This window comes from Cynocephalus volans, chromosome 13 (genome assembly GCF_027409185.1).
Source record: "Cynocephalus volans isolate mCynVol1 chromosome 13, mCynVol1.pri, whole genome shotgun sequence".
Taxonomy (NCBI): Eukaryota; Metazoa; Chordata; class Mammalia; order Dermoptera; family Cynocephalidae; genus Cynocephalus; species Cynocephalus volans.
In genome coordinates this window covers 110,641,625-110,656,445 of record NC_084472.1, presented here as the reverse complement: position 1 = coordinate 110,656,445, position 14,821 = coordinate 110,641,625, and the positions used below count along the sequence as shown (strand labels likewise).

The 14,821-nt window shown below is 38.6% G+C and overlaps 1 protein-coding gene across 1 annotated transcript in view; it reads right to left on the bottom strand.

Moving 5' to 3' along the window:
- The window catches only part of LOC134361752 (disintegrin and metalloproteinase domain-containing protein 5-like), a 155,557-nt gene that overhangs the window by 38,714 nt on the left and 102,022 nt on the right, over window positions 1-14,821 (bottom strand). Inside the window, exons 14-16 of the mRNA XM_063076730.1 lie at window positions 12,191-12,386; window positions 9,766-9,856; window positions 9,017-9,248 (exon numbers count right to left, since the gene is read on the bottom strand). Of these exons, the coding sequence (XP_062932800.1) occupies window positions 9,017-9,248; window positions 9,766-9,856; window positions 12,191-12,386 (519 nt within the window). The remainder of the gene's footprint in view (window positions 1-9,016; window positions 9,249-9,765; window positions 9,857-12,190; window positions 12,387-14,821) is intronic.

The window sequence follows — 14,821 nt, the reverse complement described above, 5'->3', positions numbered from 1 at the left end:
AATCATACTGATTGGTTCATAGAATTAACCCAACATCAAGTAGAATGAAAATTAACTGAAATAAACTGAACACCAAAAAAATTCTTTGGCAGATTTTCATACTAGGTCAGCCAATGTTGAAACTACTAAGATCTGCAACTTGAGTGAACTTCAAGATTGAACCCAGTCAACTCCCCGGTGCTGACTATTTAATAAACAGTGCAATGCACCTGATTTGGAAAAGCAAAAGGATGTAAATTCAGTATTAAACATGGAGTCACAGAGGGCTTGGATGGCCACCTGGTCCTCATTAAGTCCTTGAAGCTCCCATTGTTGAGAGCCTTGCACTTAACAACACAGCATGAACTAGGAAAAATGATCCAAATTCTGGGCGAATGGTGGATGACTGTTGCGAAATTTCTAAAATAGTTTATGGCTAATGTTTTGTTTGTCAAAACCATAATCATGTGGGGGAGAAAATCAGAACTTCAGGTGGTAGATTTGTGCTTCCTGATGGACCATGTAAACATTTACAAAGGTATTTTATTCAGTTTACCACCTTCAATGGGATATAAATACACACTTCTAATCTATGTTCTCTGGTTGTACAGAAGCTTTCGTGAAAGGAGGCCAGTGTCATGATGGTAGTTAAGATGTTATTGGAAAATGTGTTTTCTACGGGCATCTCTGCAGAGATCTCCAACAGAGAAACCTATTTTATTGGCAAATTATAAAACAGTTAAACAAGGTGTTATGAACATGATGGGATTAGCATTGTGTAGGGAATATGAAAAGTAAATGGTCAGGATCGCTTGGGAGGGTTCAGAATCTTGCCGGGCATGTGACATAATCAATAACTGTGCATGTATGCCCAGGTGTTCCTTAGCTATTGTCTGTGGATGCACATGGGCACCCAGGTGTTCCTGGTTTATTGGACTTAAGTATAAAGGACGAATGGCTCTGATAAACAGGGCCCTCAGGTGAATGCAGCTGCCAAACGGTGTGGGCAAATGCTGGAGAATTGCCCAAAATTGTGAATAAATGGCAAACATATGCCGAATTGGTTCAAATAATTCAGGAGCTGGGGATGTGGCAGTCCATGTTTAATGTGAACACTCGTGGTCCAGATGATGAATGTTTTACAGGCAGCATGAGAGACATAGTGCTGCAAAATGCCCCATTAACGTCTTTTAGGTCACTGATGGCCATAGTGGTCCCATACACTGGTCGTCCTATACATGAAGTAATGACCATGATGGCCAGTCTGGGTGAAGTGGAGGGGAGGAGACAAGCAAAAGGGGCCCGAAAGGTGGCTAAGACCAAACCTCCAAGAAATGCTCAGGATTTTATCCTGAAGGGACCAAGCAAGACTAGCCATAACCAGATGTGGCTTGGCTTGCTTGCAGCAGTGGTTGATAGCAAGAAAACTGACTGGCAACAAAATGCAGTCCTGTTTATCCTGTGGCAACAATTGTACCCCGAACAGTGTTTCACTAAACATCCAGAAACAGGTGGCAAGATATGCCCAGTGAATTTAAAGGATTTTTTGGTTACTCCCACAGAGGCAAATGGACTGTTCCATTCTAATTAGGCAGCAGGCTAAGGTGCTCATCTTTTGGGGGCAGGTGAAGACCAGAGGTCTTACATTGATCTGATATTACTGAACTAGTCAGGGACAAATGTGCAGCGTGTTTTGGCATTGGTTGATACTGGTGCAGAATGCAGCCTGATATACGGCAATCCAGATAAGTTTCCAGGGGCCACAGTTCATGTAGATGGCTAGGGAGGACGTACTATTGAAGTCAAAACTGTGTCATTGCCATTGGGCATAGGAAGATGGCCCCCTCATGTATATACACTGTGTATGTATCCCCAGTAGCTGAATACATTTTGGGTATGGACGTACTTTATGATATGCACCTGCAAACAACAGTTGGAGAGTTTTGGCTGAGGATACGGACAGTAAAGCCTGTGTTATGGGGATATGCTAAACATGACCCACAGTTGTTACCCAAGCCAAGACGAATAGTCAGTGTGAAGCAGTATCACCTACCAGGAGGACATGTGGAAATAGGTGCCACTAGACTGGAGTTAGAGAAATCTGGCATTATTCATCCCACACATAGTCCATTTATGTACAGTGAAAAATCCTGATGGTACCTAGAGGATGACTGTGGACTATGGAGAACTAAACAAGTAGAGCTTCTTTTGCATGCAGCTGTACCTTCAGTTCATGACTTAATGGATCAGCTGTTAACTCAGCTAGGAACTTATCATTATGTATTGGACTTGGCAAATGCTTTTTTGTCTATTCCAATCTCAGCTGATAGCCAAGATCAGTTTGCCTTTACCTGGGAAGGGAGGCAGTGGTCCTTTCAAGTACTGCCCCAAGGTTATCTGCATAGCCCAACCATTTGTCATGGTTTGGTGGCTGGGGACCTAGCCAAGTGGACTAGGCCCAGCATGGTTACAATGGTTCACTACATTGATGATATCTTACTAACCTCTGATTCTCTTGCATATTTAGCCCAGGCAGCTCCAACACTGCTAAGTCATTTGGAACAATGTGCATGGGCTGTGAACACAGCCAAAGTGCAAGGACCTGGGCTGTCAGTCAAATTCTTAGGAGTGGTCTGGTCGGGTAAGATGAGGGTCATCCCAGAAGCTATTATAGACAAGATACAGGCATACCCTCAACCCACAACTGTAGCTCAGCTACAGACATATTTGGGACTTTTGGGGTATTAGAGAGCTTTTGTACCCCATATGGCCCAAATGGCATGCCCACTGTGTGCATTAACAAAGAAAGGAACCTCCTGGGTTTGGACTGAGGAAGTAGAACAGGCTTACCAGCCTACAAAAAGGGCAATACAGCAAGTGCAGGCTTTACAAGTGGCCAACCCCACTAAGCCATTTGAGTTAGATGTACATATAACCCAGGAGGGGTTAGGATGGGGTTTGTGGCAGAGACAAGACCGATTCTGCACACCTGTGGGATTCTGGTCTCAGCTCTGGAAGGTGCTGAAGTGTGTTATTCTCTGATAGAGAAACAGTTAGCAGCTGTGTATTCTTCCCTGATGGCCACCAAGGCTATCATAGGAACTTCCAAGGTCCTAGTAAGGATGACATACACCATACTAGGTTGGCTGCACACGTGGCCAACCACTCCTAAAAGGGGCATAGCTCAGACTCCTACTCCATCCAAATGGAGAGCACATATGGAACAAAGAAGCACTGTGTCAACGAGTCCTCTGTCCAAAGAGTTGTAGACTGTGCTAGGCCCAGTAGAGGTTGTGGAGGAAACTTGGACACAACCTTTACCCATGGAGGTGGAAGCCACAACTTTCCATGAGGAACAGGGCCCTATCACAGAACAAGATTGGTGTACAGATGGCTCTAGCATGGGAACTTCAGCATCAAGGACAGCTGTTGCTGTCCAGCACTTAACAGATACTATGTGGAATGAAAATGGTACAGGGCAAAGCAGTCAACGGGATGAATTGAGAGCAGTATGGATGGTGATAAAGAATGAGCCTGGGCCATAAACCATCTGTACTGACAGCTGGGCTGTGTTCAAAGGTTTAGCCCTTTGAATCTCTACTTGGAAATATCAACAGTGGATGGTAGGCCACTGACCCCTGTGGGGACAAGCCATGTGGCAAGAGTTATGGGAATTAGGACATGAGAAGGAAGTAACTCTTTTCTATGTCACAGGACACTTCCCCTGAACCAGTCAGGCAGTGATGAAGCTGATACCTTGGCTAAGGTAAGATGGCTGGAGAGAGCCCCAGCTGCTGATGTGGCCCCATGGTTACATTGACAAATGCAGCATGCTGGCAGCAAAACCATGTGGATGGCGGCTCAAAGATGGGGCCTGCCCACAAAATGGGAAGACGTAGTGAATGCCTGTCATGTTTGTTTGGTATGTGCTCAAGAGAGTCCACAGGCCCGGCAGATGCCCCATACAGATGGGCAAATAACTCAAGGAAGGGTGCCCCTGACTCGATGGCAAGTGGACTTTGTCAGACCACTGCCAAGGTCAGAGAATTCCAGGTATATCTTCATGGCTGTTGATACGGCTACTGGTCTTCTGTTTGTATGGCCTTGTAAGGCCCCAGACCAGGTAAGCATTATTAAGGCCTGAATAGTCTTATGACCATGTATGGTCAGCCTCTAGTCATAGAGTGATAATGGAACCCACTTTACTGGACATGAGGTACAAAAATGGGCTTCCCGGTTGTCTATTCAATGGAGTTAACATGTGCCATATCATCCCCAGGCAGTGGGAATGACTGAACAGTACAATAGTCTTTTTAAAAAGGGACTAAAGCTATCACCCGACCCCTATCCCTGAAGGGGTGGACATAGCGGTTATGGCTGACTGTCAGGATTCTAAATGACACACCCCACAAGGGCTGACCCTCTCCAGTGGAATAGTGTACTACTCAAGTTACTACTACAGATGAGCTCTTGAAACCAGGACACAGCAAGAATGGAAATATTCTCTTACTGGCCCCAACCTGTTTGCAACAGGTACAGACAGTACAATGGGAATGGCCTTGGAAAATAGAAGCCCCCCATATATGCTGGGTAGGCCTAATTGGCCCTAGGGGGAACGGATAAGAAGAAGACTTGCAAGTTTCACCTTTGGTGACAAGCACCTGGCCTCCCTGAGTAAAGGTAACATGGCCTGGAACAGATAAGTGCTCTATTCTAATGGACACATTTGTATTATCATTATGGCCAATTATGAGTTCCCCTATACTGTTATATGTAGAACCTACAGATCCAACAGTGTTAGCAGATAATGTATGATATCATAAACCAGGTAAGATACCTATTCCTGCAACCATCCTTCCTCAGGATGGTAAGCTGGCATGTATTCTACCAGAGGGGTGAGAACTCCCCCTGTTGGTACCAATAACCCTTTTGTCTTTTTGCCCATAGTGTTGTGGCACCAGAATTGACTGGGCACATACATACATTCATGTGGCCAATGTATCAGCCTGCCGAATATGCACTGAGATTCCCATTAATTTGGCTGCAGGATTCCCATAGAACATCAGACCAATGATGACTACTAACCGGACATGTGTACAGGAGGGATTTTCATCGCTAATAGTTGAAATGATAGAACTATCAGACAAGACTTAAGGCATATTGAACAAACAATAGGTTATATGGATACAAGGGTCAGCTATCCTTGCTAAGGGAACATCCTGGAAGATTCCGAATGTGTAGATTGTATGGCAAGGGACCCTGAAGGGGTGGATTGTAGGCAAAATTAAAAGTAAATGGTCAAGAATCCTGGGAGAAGGGGAGTTCAGAGTCTTGCAGAGCACGTGATATAAATGATCACTGTGCACAGGCACCCAGGTATTCCTTAGCTGTTGTCTGTGGGTGTGCATGGGCACCCAGGTGTTCCTGGGTTGTCATGCCCCAGTGTTCCTGGGTTACTGGACTTAAGTATAAAGGACAAATGGCTCTGATACACGGGGCCCTTGGGACACCCGGGAAGCCACTAGGGTGGTTGCCACTAGCTACCTGGGCTTGCATCTGAATAAAGCCTATTAATTTTTACCCATGGATCCCAGGATCTTTTTCCTATTACCTAGCTCATGGACCTGTGGGTAAGGGGTTTGTGACCCAGTCTGTACAATGGGTTTGAAGGGTCTGTGGGTCCTAGCTTGAGCCCTAGCCCTAGCAAGACAATTGGCATAGTTGCCTAGACAGACAATTAGCGTAGCAATACACATTGTCTCTATCATCTTCAATCTTTTGGAAAAGTTGAAAGGATAAATAGTATTTTGAAATTGAAATGGGCAGGGTCAATGTGATTGAAAGAAATAGCATTAATGGATGAAATAGTTACTATAAGGCTTATTCCTTTAATAATGAAATCTCATGTGTCTCATGTTTTTCTAAATATTGATATGATTGAATGTTGTGGAACTTAGATGTATTGTGTTAGGATGTATTTTCACCAAATGAAGAATGCTTTCAATATCCACCCATTGATAACAACCAGACTTTTTATAATGTAGAACCCAGAGATTAGGTCCTCTGGAAATGACATTAGAGAAGAACTGCCCTTGAACCCAATTGGAAAGGACCATATCAGGTTCTTTTCTTCACCTATAATTCAGTAAAGCTCCAGGATTTTGAATTTTGGGTCCAAATTTTACAACATAAAAAAACACCCTCCCCCCTGAAATTTTTTGAACTGTACACCTGTTGGAGACATTGAGGTAAAAGCTAACCAGGAAAGTTTTTCCTCCAAAAGTAGATGACACCTTAGATGTGGACAGCTTTTCTCAGACACTGGAACAAGACTCCTAATCATAAGGAGACTCTTATCCCTCTTAATTTTTCTTCTTTATGCCTGTTTTTTGTTGTTGTCGTTTATTTGACAGGATAATGTAACTAGACTTGTGGACCCACTTGTTCTCATTTCCTGTTTTAATTTAACCTAACCTAACTGAACAGGTAGGAGGTTGCGTGGTGTAATTCTTTTGCTGCACATGAATAAATATATTGAATATCGTACAGACCCAGTAACAGAAACTGAAAAAACAGGCTGTTTGATTCATGAGGACACTGGCTAAAGATCATAATCCAAATTCTTGATATCATCCTTCTAACAGTCACAATAGTAGCCTCCCTGATGTCCTGTATTCTCTATAAATGTCTTAAATGTCTACAGGCACCCATCTACTGAATGCTAAATTGTCTCTCTCTGGCTGAAATAAGAATTCAAAGGAACATGTGATTATGAGAACACCATAATCTATGAATGATGTGTTGAGAACAGTAATCCAGGACAATGATGATTGAGAGCAGTGTTAATGCCCTAAGTTTTGGTCATATTCTCACACATGTGAGTATGTTAAATAAAATGTGTGGGAGGCCATTGATCTGGAATAGGCTCCTGCATTAAGCTTAACAGACCAAACTAATGTGGAGTTTAACTACTTAGCTGAGCTTTATTGAGTCAATTGCAGAAGGCTCTGTAACCAATTAACTGATTAAGTTGTAACCAATTAAGTTGTTTCTACACTGTATTTTCATTTGTATAAATGCTGTTGGATCCTGTTACTGGTTGAAGTTCTCTGAACCTGCTCTGGTTTACAGGGATGCCCAACTCATGAACCATTTTTGTTTTGTTTTGTTTTGTTTTGCTTCACTCTGTTTTGTTTTTTTCTATGCTCACAGGAACTCAGTTAAAATTTAAACATTTGTTTAAAAATCTGAATACACATTTCTGAAAAGAAGATACACAAATGGCTCAACAAGGATATAAAAAATGTTCAACATTACTAGTCATCAGGGAAATGCTAATCAAAACCACAATGAGATATCATGTGACCCCAGTTAGAATGGCTATTACAAAAAAAAAAAAAAAAACAACTACAACCAAAATAACAAATGTTGGTAAGGATGCAGAGAAAAGAGAATCCATATACACTGTTGGTAAAAGTGTAAATTAGTTTTATGAAAATGTAAATTAGATTATGAAAAACAGTATGGAGTTTCCTCAAAAAACTAAAAACAGAACTACCATATGATTTAGCTATCCTACTACTGTGCATTTATTCAAAGGAAAGGAAATCAGTACACCAAGGAGATATATGCACCTCATATTTATTGCAGTACGATTTATAAAAGCCAAGATACAAAATCAACCCAAGCATTTCTCAACAGATAAGTGGATAAAGAAAACTGTGGTATATATACACAATGGAATGCTATTCAGCTATAAAAAACAGAATGAGCTCCTGTCATTCATGGAAACATGGAGGACATTACAATAGGTGAAATAAGTCAGGCACAGAGGGAAACGCTGCATGTTCTCACTTACATGTTGGAGCTAAAATAGTTGTGCTTCTAGAAGTACAGAGAAGAATTGTGGTTACTAGAGACTAGGAATATTATGGAAAAGGGGTGATAGAGGTTGGTTAATGAATACAAAATTATAGCTAGATAGAAATAATTTTTAGTGTTCTATAGTACTGAGTGACTATAAACAACAATAATTTATTACATATTTTCAAATAGCTATAAAAGAGAATTTTGAATGCTCCTAACACATAGAAATGATAAATATTTGAGGTGATAAATATGCTAATTACTCTGATTTGATCATATAGTGAATTATATACATGTATTGAAATATCACTCTATACCCCATAAATATGTACAATTATTATGTATCAATTACAAAATAAAAACTACAATGAGATACCCCTTTATAACCATTAGGTTGGCTACTGTCAAGAAAACAGAAAATAACAAATGTTGGTAAGGATGTGGAGAAACTGAAACACTTGTACACTGTTGGTAGGAATGTAAAACGGTGCAGCTGCTGTGGAAAACGATATGGCAGTTCCTCAAAACATTAGAAGTACAACTACCGTATAACCCAGCAGTTCTACTTCTGGGTATATACCCCAAATAACTGAAAGTTGAGTTTTGAAGAGATATTTGTACTACCATGTGCATAGTGATATTACTTACAGTAGCTAAGATGCGGAAGCAACTTAGTGCCCATCAATGAACGAATAAGCAAACTGTGGCATATACATACAATGAGATAGGATTCAGTCTTAGAAGGAAGGAAATTTTGATTTACTTTACAATATACTCGTAGATTAACCTTGAGGACTTTACGTTAAGTGAAATAAGCCAGTCACAAACAGACAAATACTGTGCTTCCACTTAGGTGAGGCACCTGCAGCATCAAACTCAAAGAGACGGAGCTAGGGGAGGAGGAAGTGAGGAGCTATTGTTTCAGGGAAATAGAGTTTCAGTTTTACAAGACGAAAAGAGCTATGGAGACGGATGGTGATGAGGTTTGCACAACATTATAAATGTGTTTAATACCGCTGAATGGTACGCTTCACAATAGTTAAGATGATAATTTTTATATTATGTGTATTTAACCACAATAAAAAATTGGGAAAAATAAATTGGTTAATATATTTTCAAAATAAGTATAAAAATAATTTTAAAACACTTAAATTTTTGTAGTTCTACTTACCATATCAGGACCACACACAGAGCCATCTTCTACAAATGTATCATCTCTGTCTTCAGGTCTATAATATGTCGAAACTGAAAGACTTTTACCTGGTTCAGACAATGCATGATGAGGTCGAAACGTGGACACACATGTTTCATCTAGAACATGTGCGTAAATCACAGATAAATTTGCACGTGATATGAATGTTTTGTGTGGCCAGGCACAAACTAATTTTCCACATAGAAGATCACTAGAAGCACAGGTAGAAAAAAATTTCTCTTGTCCTTTATTGAAGTAATGTAGGTTACTAATATAGCGAAATTAAAATAATGGTTTACTAATTTAAATCCAGGTTTCAACACTTTTTCTCAGTAAATTTTATGATCACATTGACTTATGTTATAGCTCTTTGTTTTATGAGACAATCTGGCAAGTGAAATATTGGTTTTTACAATCTGGCAGCCCTGATACTGGCTGTTGAAATCTGAGCAAGTGATCACTGGTCTTACTACACTCATTTGATGTATATAAATATATTCTATAATTTATATAATATATATAAACTTGCTAACACAATGTAACTGTTGCTCTAAAATTACAGGCACAAAATACATGTTACTATATGCAATGGATAATATTGTTTAGCTCAGATTATGTAGCAAAGGAAACCTGGCCCCCCAGAATGCCATTTTACTGTGTACAGAATATACTCTAGGGTTTTAGCAATCTGTATTTTCCAAAGAAAATTATATTTTCTGAGTACATACCCAAATGGACAAAAATTTCTGCCACAGTTTCCATATCTATCTGTTCTGGAATTTATTTCTTCATAACAAGCAAATGAACCACCTCTAGAATCTAAAAACAATAACATAAGTAAATTACAATATAGAATTCAAATTACACTGTAGAAATGATAGGTTCAATCTAGGAATTATAATGTGACTTCTAAGGAGGTTCATAAATACCCAGCATTAAAAAGTTGCTGGGGATAGAGCTAGGATTAAAAAAAGACCTCCTGATTTTAAGCCTTATAGACTTTGTTCCATTTCAAACAGGAAGTAAACTAAACAGCAATGTTAATATTATGGTTCTGTATTGCTATAAAAATAAACAGGCATGGACCTCAATATTTCCTCTAAATTACTTACTTTCTCCCTTAGTTCCCTACCCAAGTGAAAATATAGTTTACTCTTATTCCAAACAAAATAGTAGAGTAAAAGTATCTATGGTGCAGGATGGATAACAAATCCAAAGAACATTTGATTTATGGCTGAATAGTACTCCTTTGTGTATATACCCCACGTTTTCTTTATCCAGACATCCACTGACGGACACATTGGTTGGTTCCACGTCTTGGCTACTGTAAATAGAACTGCAATAAAAATGGAGTGTAGGTGTCCCTTGGACGTGTTGATTTCCTTTCCTTTGGATATACAACCAGTAGTGATTTAACTCCTTTCGTTCTATACTAGAGTCCTCATTCCTGTTCCCTGGTATCCAAATAATCACTAAATAAGAATTACTGAATTTTAAAATTAGGCAGAATGTCAATGTTCATCTACTTCAGCCCCTTTATATATTTAGTTGTGCCTAATTTGAAAATTATGAAAAATTCAAGTGATTAAGCCTCCACTCCTCACAACAAAGAACTATCTGTCCTAAAATATCAATAGTTTTGAGGTTGAGAAATCCTCATATAACTGTTGGGTTAGCACTCACATTTGTTTAGGTGCCATGCAATTCAATTTGGTGATAAATCTCTCTAATAATATACGTAACTTTACAATTAATGAGACTTTCAACCTTCTAGAAGACAAATATCACCACTAACCTAATGACACCCAAACTAGTAATATTTTATATTACACTTTGAATAGGAAGTTTCTACATCCGCAGAAATAACACTGAAGAGGACACTGTAGAAGTGAGACTTGTACAAAAACCAAAATCTGGTAAGAAACTTAGAAAAACGTGGTACGCTTTTAGTTGAGGTGTCTTTTACTAGTATAATTTTTTAAAAAAGACTACTTAAACTCAAGGCCCTCTACCATAGGTCTACAAATATCTCTACTTTAAATGCTATTGCTTGATGCATAAGCTATATCTTTTAATATGACAACCTCATAAGCATATTTTGGTCATAAGCCAACAATTATTTTGGTTGTTTTTTTGTTTCTTTTTGTGGCTGGCTGATACCAGAATCAAACCCTGGACCATGGCGTTATCAGGGACACACCCTAACTGACTGAGCTAACTGGCCAGCCCATCACACAATTATTTGTATTATGTCTGTAGCATAAGATCTTTATTGATGGTTGCCTATAAATTGTATGTGAGTTTTATGTTGCAAAGCTAATGCCTACTTCAAAATTATATCAAATCCTACTCAAGGACCATTCTGGTTGACCATGACAGGCCACAAATGACCTATTCATTTTTTTTTTTTCACCTGGATAAATGGAGTTTATTTTTTTTGGGGGGGGGGAACAAATGACCTATTCAAAGAACTGGAGTTAATTTGGATTGAAATACAGCTATCACTGAGGGCAAAGTTTCTTCAACCTTCTCTACACCCCAAGCTTCAGGGGAGGCTTTCAATATAGGACTGTTCTCCAAAAATAAGTACAAAAGCTGGTTGGTAATCAGATGCAGACATATCATGTCTGACGTGCACTAGCACATATAGTCACTAGAATTAGACTATATGTGCTATTGAAATCAAAATGCTTTAGATGCCACACTTGCCTCCAAGAGGAAATTTTACTATTTGGAGTGAAGATTGTTGTACCTATGCCCCTGCAGTTCTCACAAAGGGCCTTAAAATTACTCAAAGTCACTGCTAGTCCTAAAGAAACAGTAAAGAAGATGAATAACCAGGGGGACATCTGACTGAAAACCCTGTATCTGGCTCTAAATTTATCTGGCCAGCACTGAGTCCTGGCTTTAGTTGGAAAAACATTAGATCACAAATCTGGAATACTTCTCAATTTCTCCTCATTTCACTGTATCTCAATTATGTTTTACTTGCTACTCCATAGCCGTTGTCTTGCCAGATGGTATAATATACATAATATACACCAAGACTTCAGTCATCAACAAATTATGTTTACATTTTTGTTCTAGAGAATTGAATAACAGACTTTGGAATAATTAGAATTTATGAACTAAGAAGAAAATTACGGTCATTACCTCCTCCAACTAAATTTCTACACTGTTTGACAAAAGTTCGACATATTCCATTATAACAGAAGGCTCCACCTGAGTCACAGGAACGTCCATTGTGTGCATAAGTGTCAGGCACACAGTGCGGGTCTTTCCCATTGCAAAATTCAGCAAAATCACATTCATCAGTTGGTTTCCTACAAGGTGTATTAACTGGTTTTAACTAGGAGGGAAGAGGAACATAAGGAAAAATTATATATCAAATGTACTTAAGTTTTCTTTCTCTTTAGGCTCTAAGTTTTCATTATTTTGTTTTTCTTAAGTTGCTAAGAGCAGTAAGAAAATTGTCATCTTGGTAACTACTTAAGCATCACAGAGACTGAATTTCTTGCATCTAAAAAACGTGTAATTTATCAAAGTTTCTATCTGTAAAATAAAAAAATGTGTAATGCTTATGACAGAAGCTATAAACTCAAAGATAAGAAAACTTAAAAACATAAAAGAATGAAAGACACAAAGTGGAGCTAAGGAATTAATATGAAAATTACTTGTGACCCATTATGGCTATGCTCACACAAGCAGCTTCTTTTTTCTCTGTATACCAACCTTAAAGCAGAAATCAGCAACCATTTTCAAAAAGGATAAATCCACATCATAAACATTTAGAAAACAATGTATATTTTTAAAGAATATTTTAAGGACACACAAAAGAAAGTTTAATTTACATATCGTGTAGAAACAACTTAAAAAAACTACTTCTCCGATTACATAACTCTGATCTCTCCAGTGCTTAATGCTTTATCTGATAGCTCCCAAGGCTTCCTTTCTGTATACCTGCTTTTTCCAATAAATGGTTAACCATCATCTCTGCAAACTCTCCTTTCTTCAGTACTAGCCCTAATTCCTCATAACTATCATCATTATTCTATGCAAAGTTAAATTTTTTTCTAGCTTTCAAAGATCATGGAGGCCCAGCTTATGTAACATTCATTTCCTCAAAATAGGTTTTCTCCACACTTTTTCTCAAGTTGTCAACAAGTATTTTTTTACCTTTAGCAAATCTCACACAAATTTTCCAAGTGATGGATGAGAAGACAAAACGCAATATTTACTTTTGTCACCCAAGCCTACGGAGTTAAAATTCAACTCAAAATCAGGATTAAAATTGATTCTAAAGAAAAATAAATATAATGAGAAATTATTAATACTTGTTTCTCCAGAATTTGCTTCCTTTTACAAATGTGTATAACTGGCAACCTTACTTGTATTCTAATATCTTTTTTTAATTCCTGTGAATACTCAGTTCTGCAAATTCTCTTTGAAACAAGTTTTATCATCTTACTAGATCCTCCATTAAGAAGTACGGAAAAAAAATTTTTACATGTGTTCATTTTGTACTTACTTGTATTAGAGTCAATGCATTTAGAATTTTGAAAAATTATATTCTCACAGTGATGGAGTTAAATTAAATCAATTTAATTCTGCTGCTCAAGAACTGATGAGCACATCTTATGTTTGAAGGATTTCTTTCCTAGGCTCTCTCATTCATTCCAAAATGACACTGAAACTTTAAAATTTCTGTCTGTTTTTGACTTTGTTCTAATTTTTTGTATTTGTTTTTGTTTTTTATTCTCGGCAAGACACTCTCAGTAATTTCTTGTCTGATTCATAGTTAAGACTGTGAACCTTTGTACAACTGGTCCAGGAATTAGGTGGGTTAATTTATTTTTATTTTTTATTTTTTTATTTTTTACAGCTAAAGCACAATAAAGGTTTTTTTGTTGCTGTTTGCTTTGGTTTTGGTTTTTTGGGTTATGAATATTCATGGGATACAAAGCTGATTGTCACCCCTCGTGCCCATGACATGGGGGCCAGATTCATACTGGCAGCATGCCCATTACCACAAATTGCATTTGTACCCTGTGTTCCCCACCGAATTATCCCAACCTCCCTCCACCTCCCTCCCCCCGCCCCTTTGTAGCCCAAGGAATGTTCTTTCCCTCTGCAAGTCCAATGCACTACCGTGGTCAGTCTTTCTTTCTTTCTTTCTTTCTTTCTTTCTTTCTTTCTTTCTTTCTTTCTTTCTTTCTTTCTTTCTTTCTTTCTTTCTTTCTTTCTTTCTTTCTTTCTTTTCTTTCTTTCTCTCTTTCTTTCTTTCTCTCTCTCTCTCTCTCTCTCTCTCTCTCTCTCTCTCTCTCTCTCAGTTCCCACTTATGAGTGAGCACATGCGGTAATTATCCCTCTGTGCTTTGCTTATTTCACTCAAAACAAGTTTTTCCAGCCTTATCCATGTTGTTGCAAATGGGAGTACTTCATTCTTTTTTCATGGCAGAGTAGTATTCCATGGTGTATATATACCACAGTTTCCAAATCCAATCATCCATTGATGGATGTTTAGGTTGGTTCCATATCTTGGCTATTGCAAACAGAGCTGCGATGAACATGGGAGTGCAGGTATCCCTTTGACGTGGTGATTTCCATTCCTCTGGGTATATATCCAGAACAGGGATTGCTGGATCATATGGAAGATTTATCTGCAGTTGTTTGAGAAACCTCCATACTGTTTTCCATAGTGGTTGTACTAACTTACAGTCCCACCAACAGTGCAGGAGTGTTCCCTTCTCTCCACACCCTCGCCAGCATTTGTTATGCTCATTC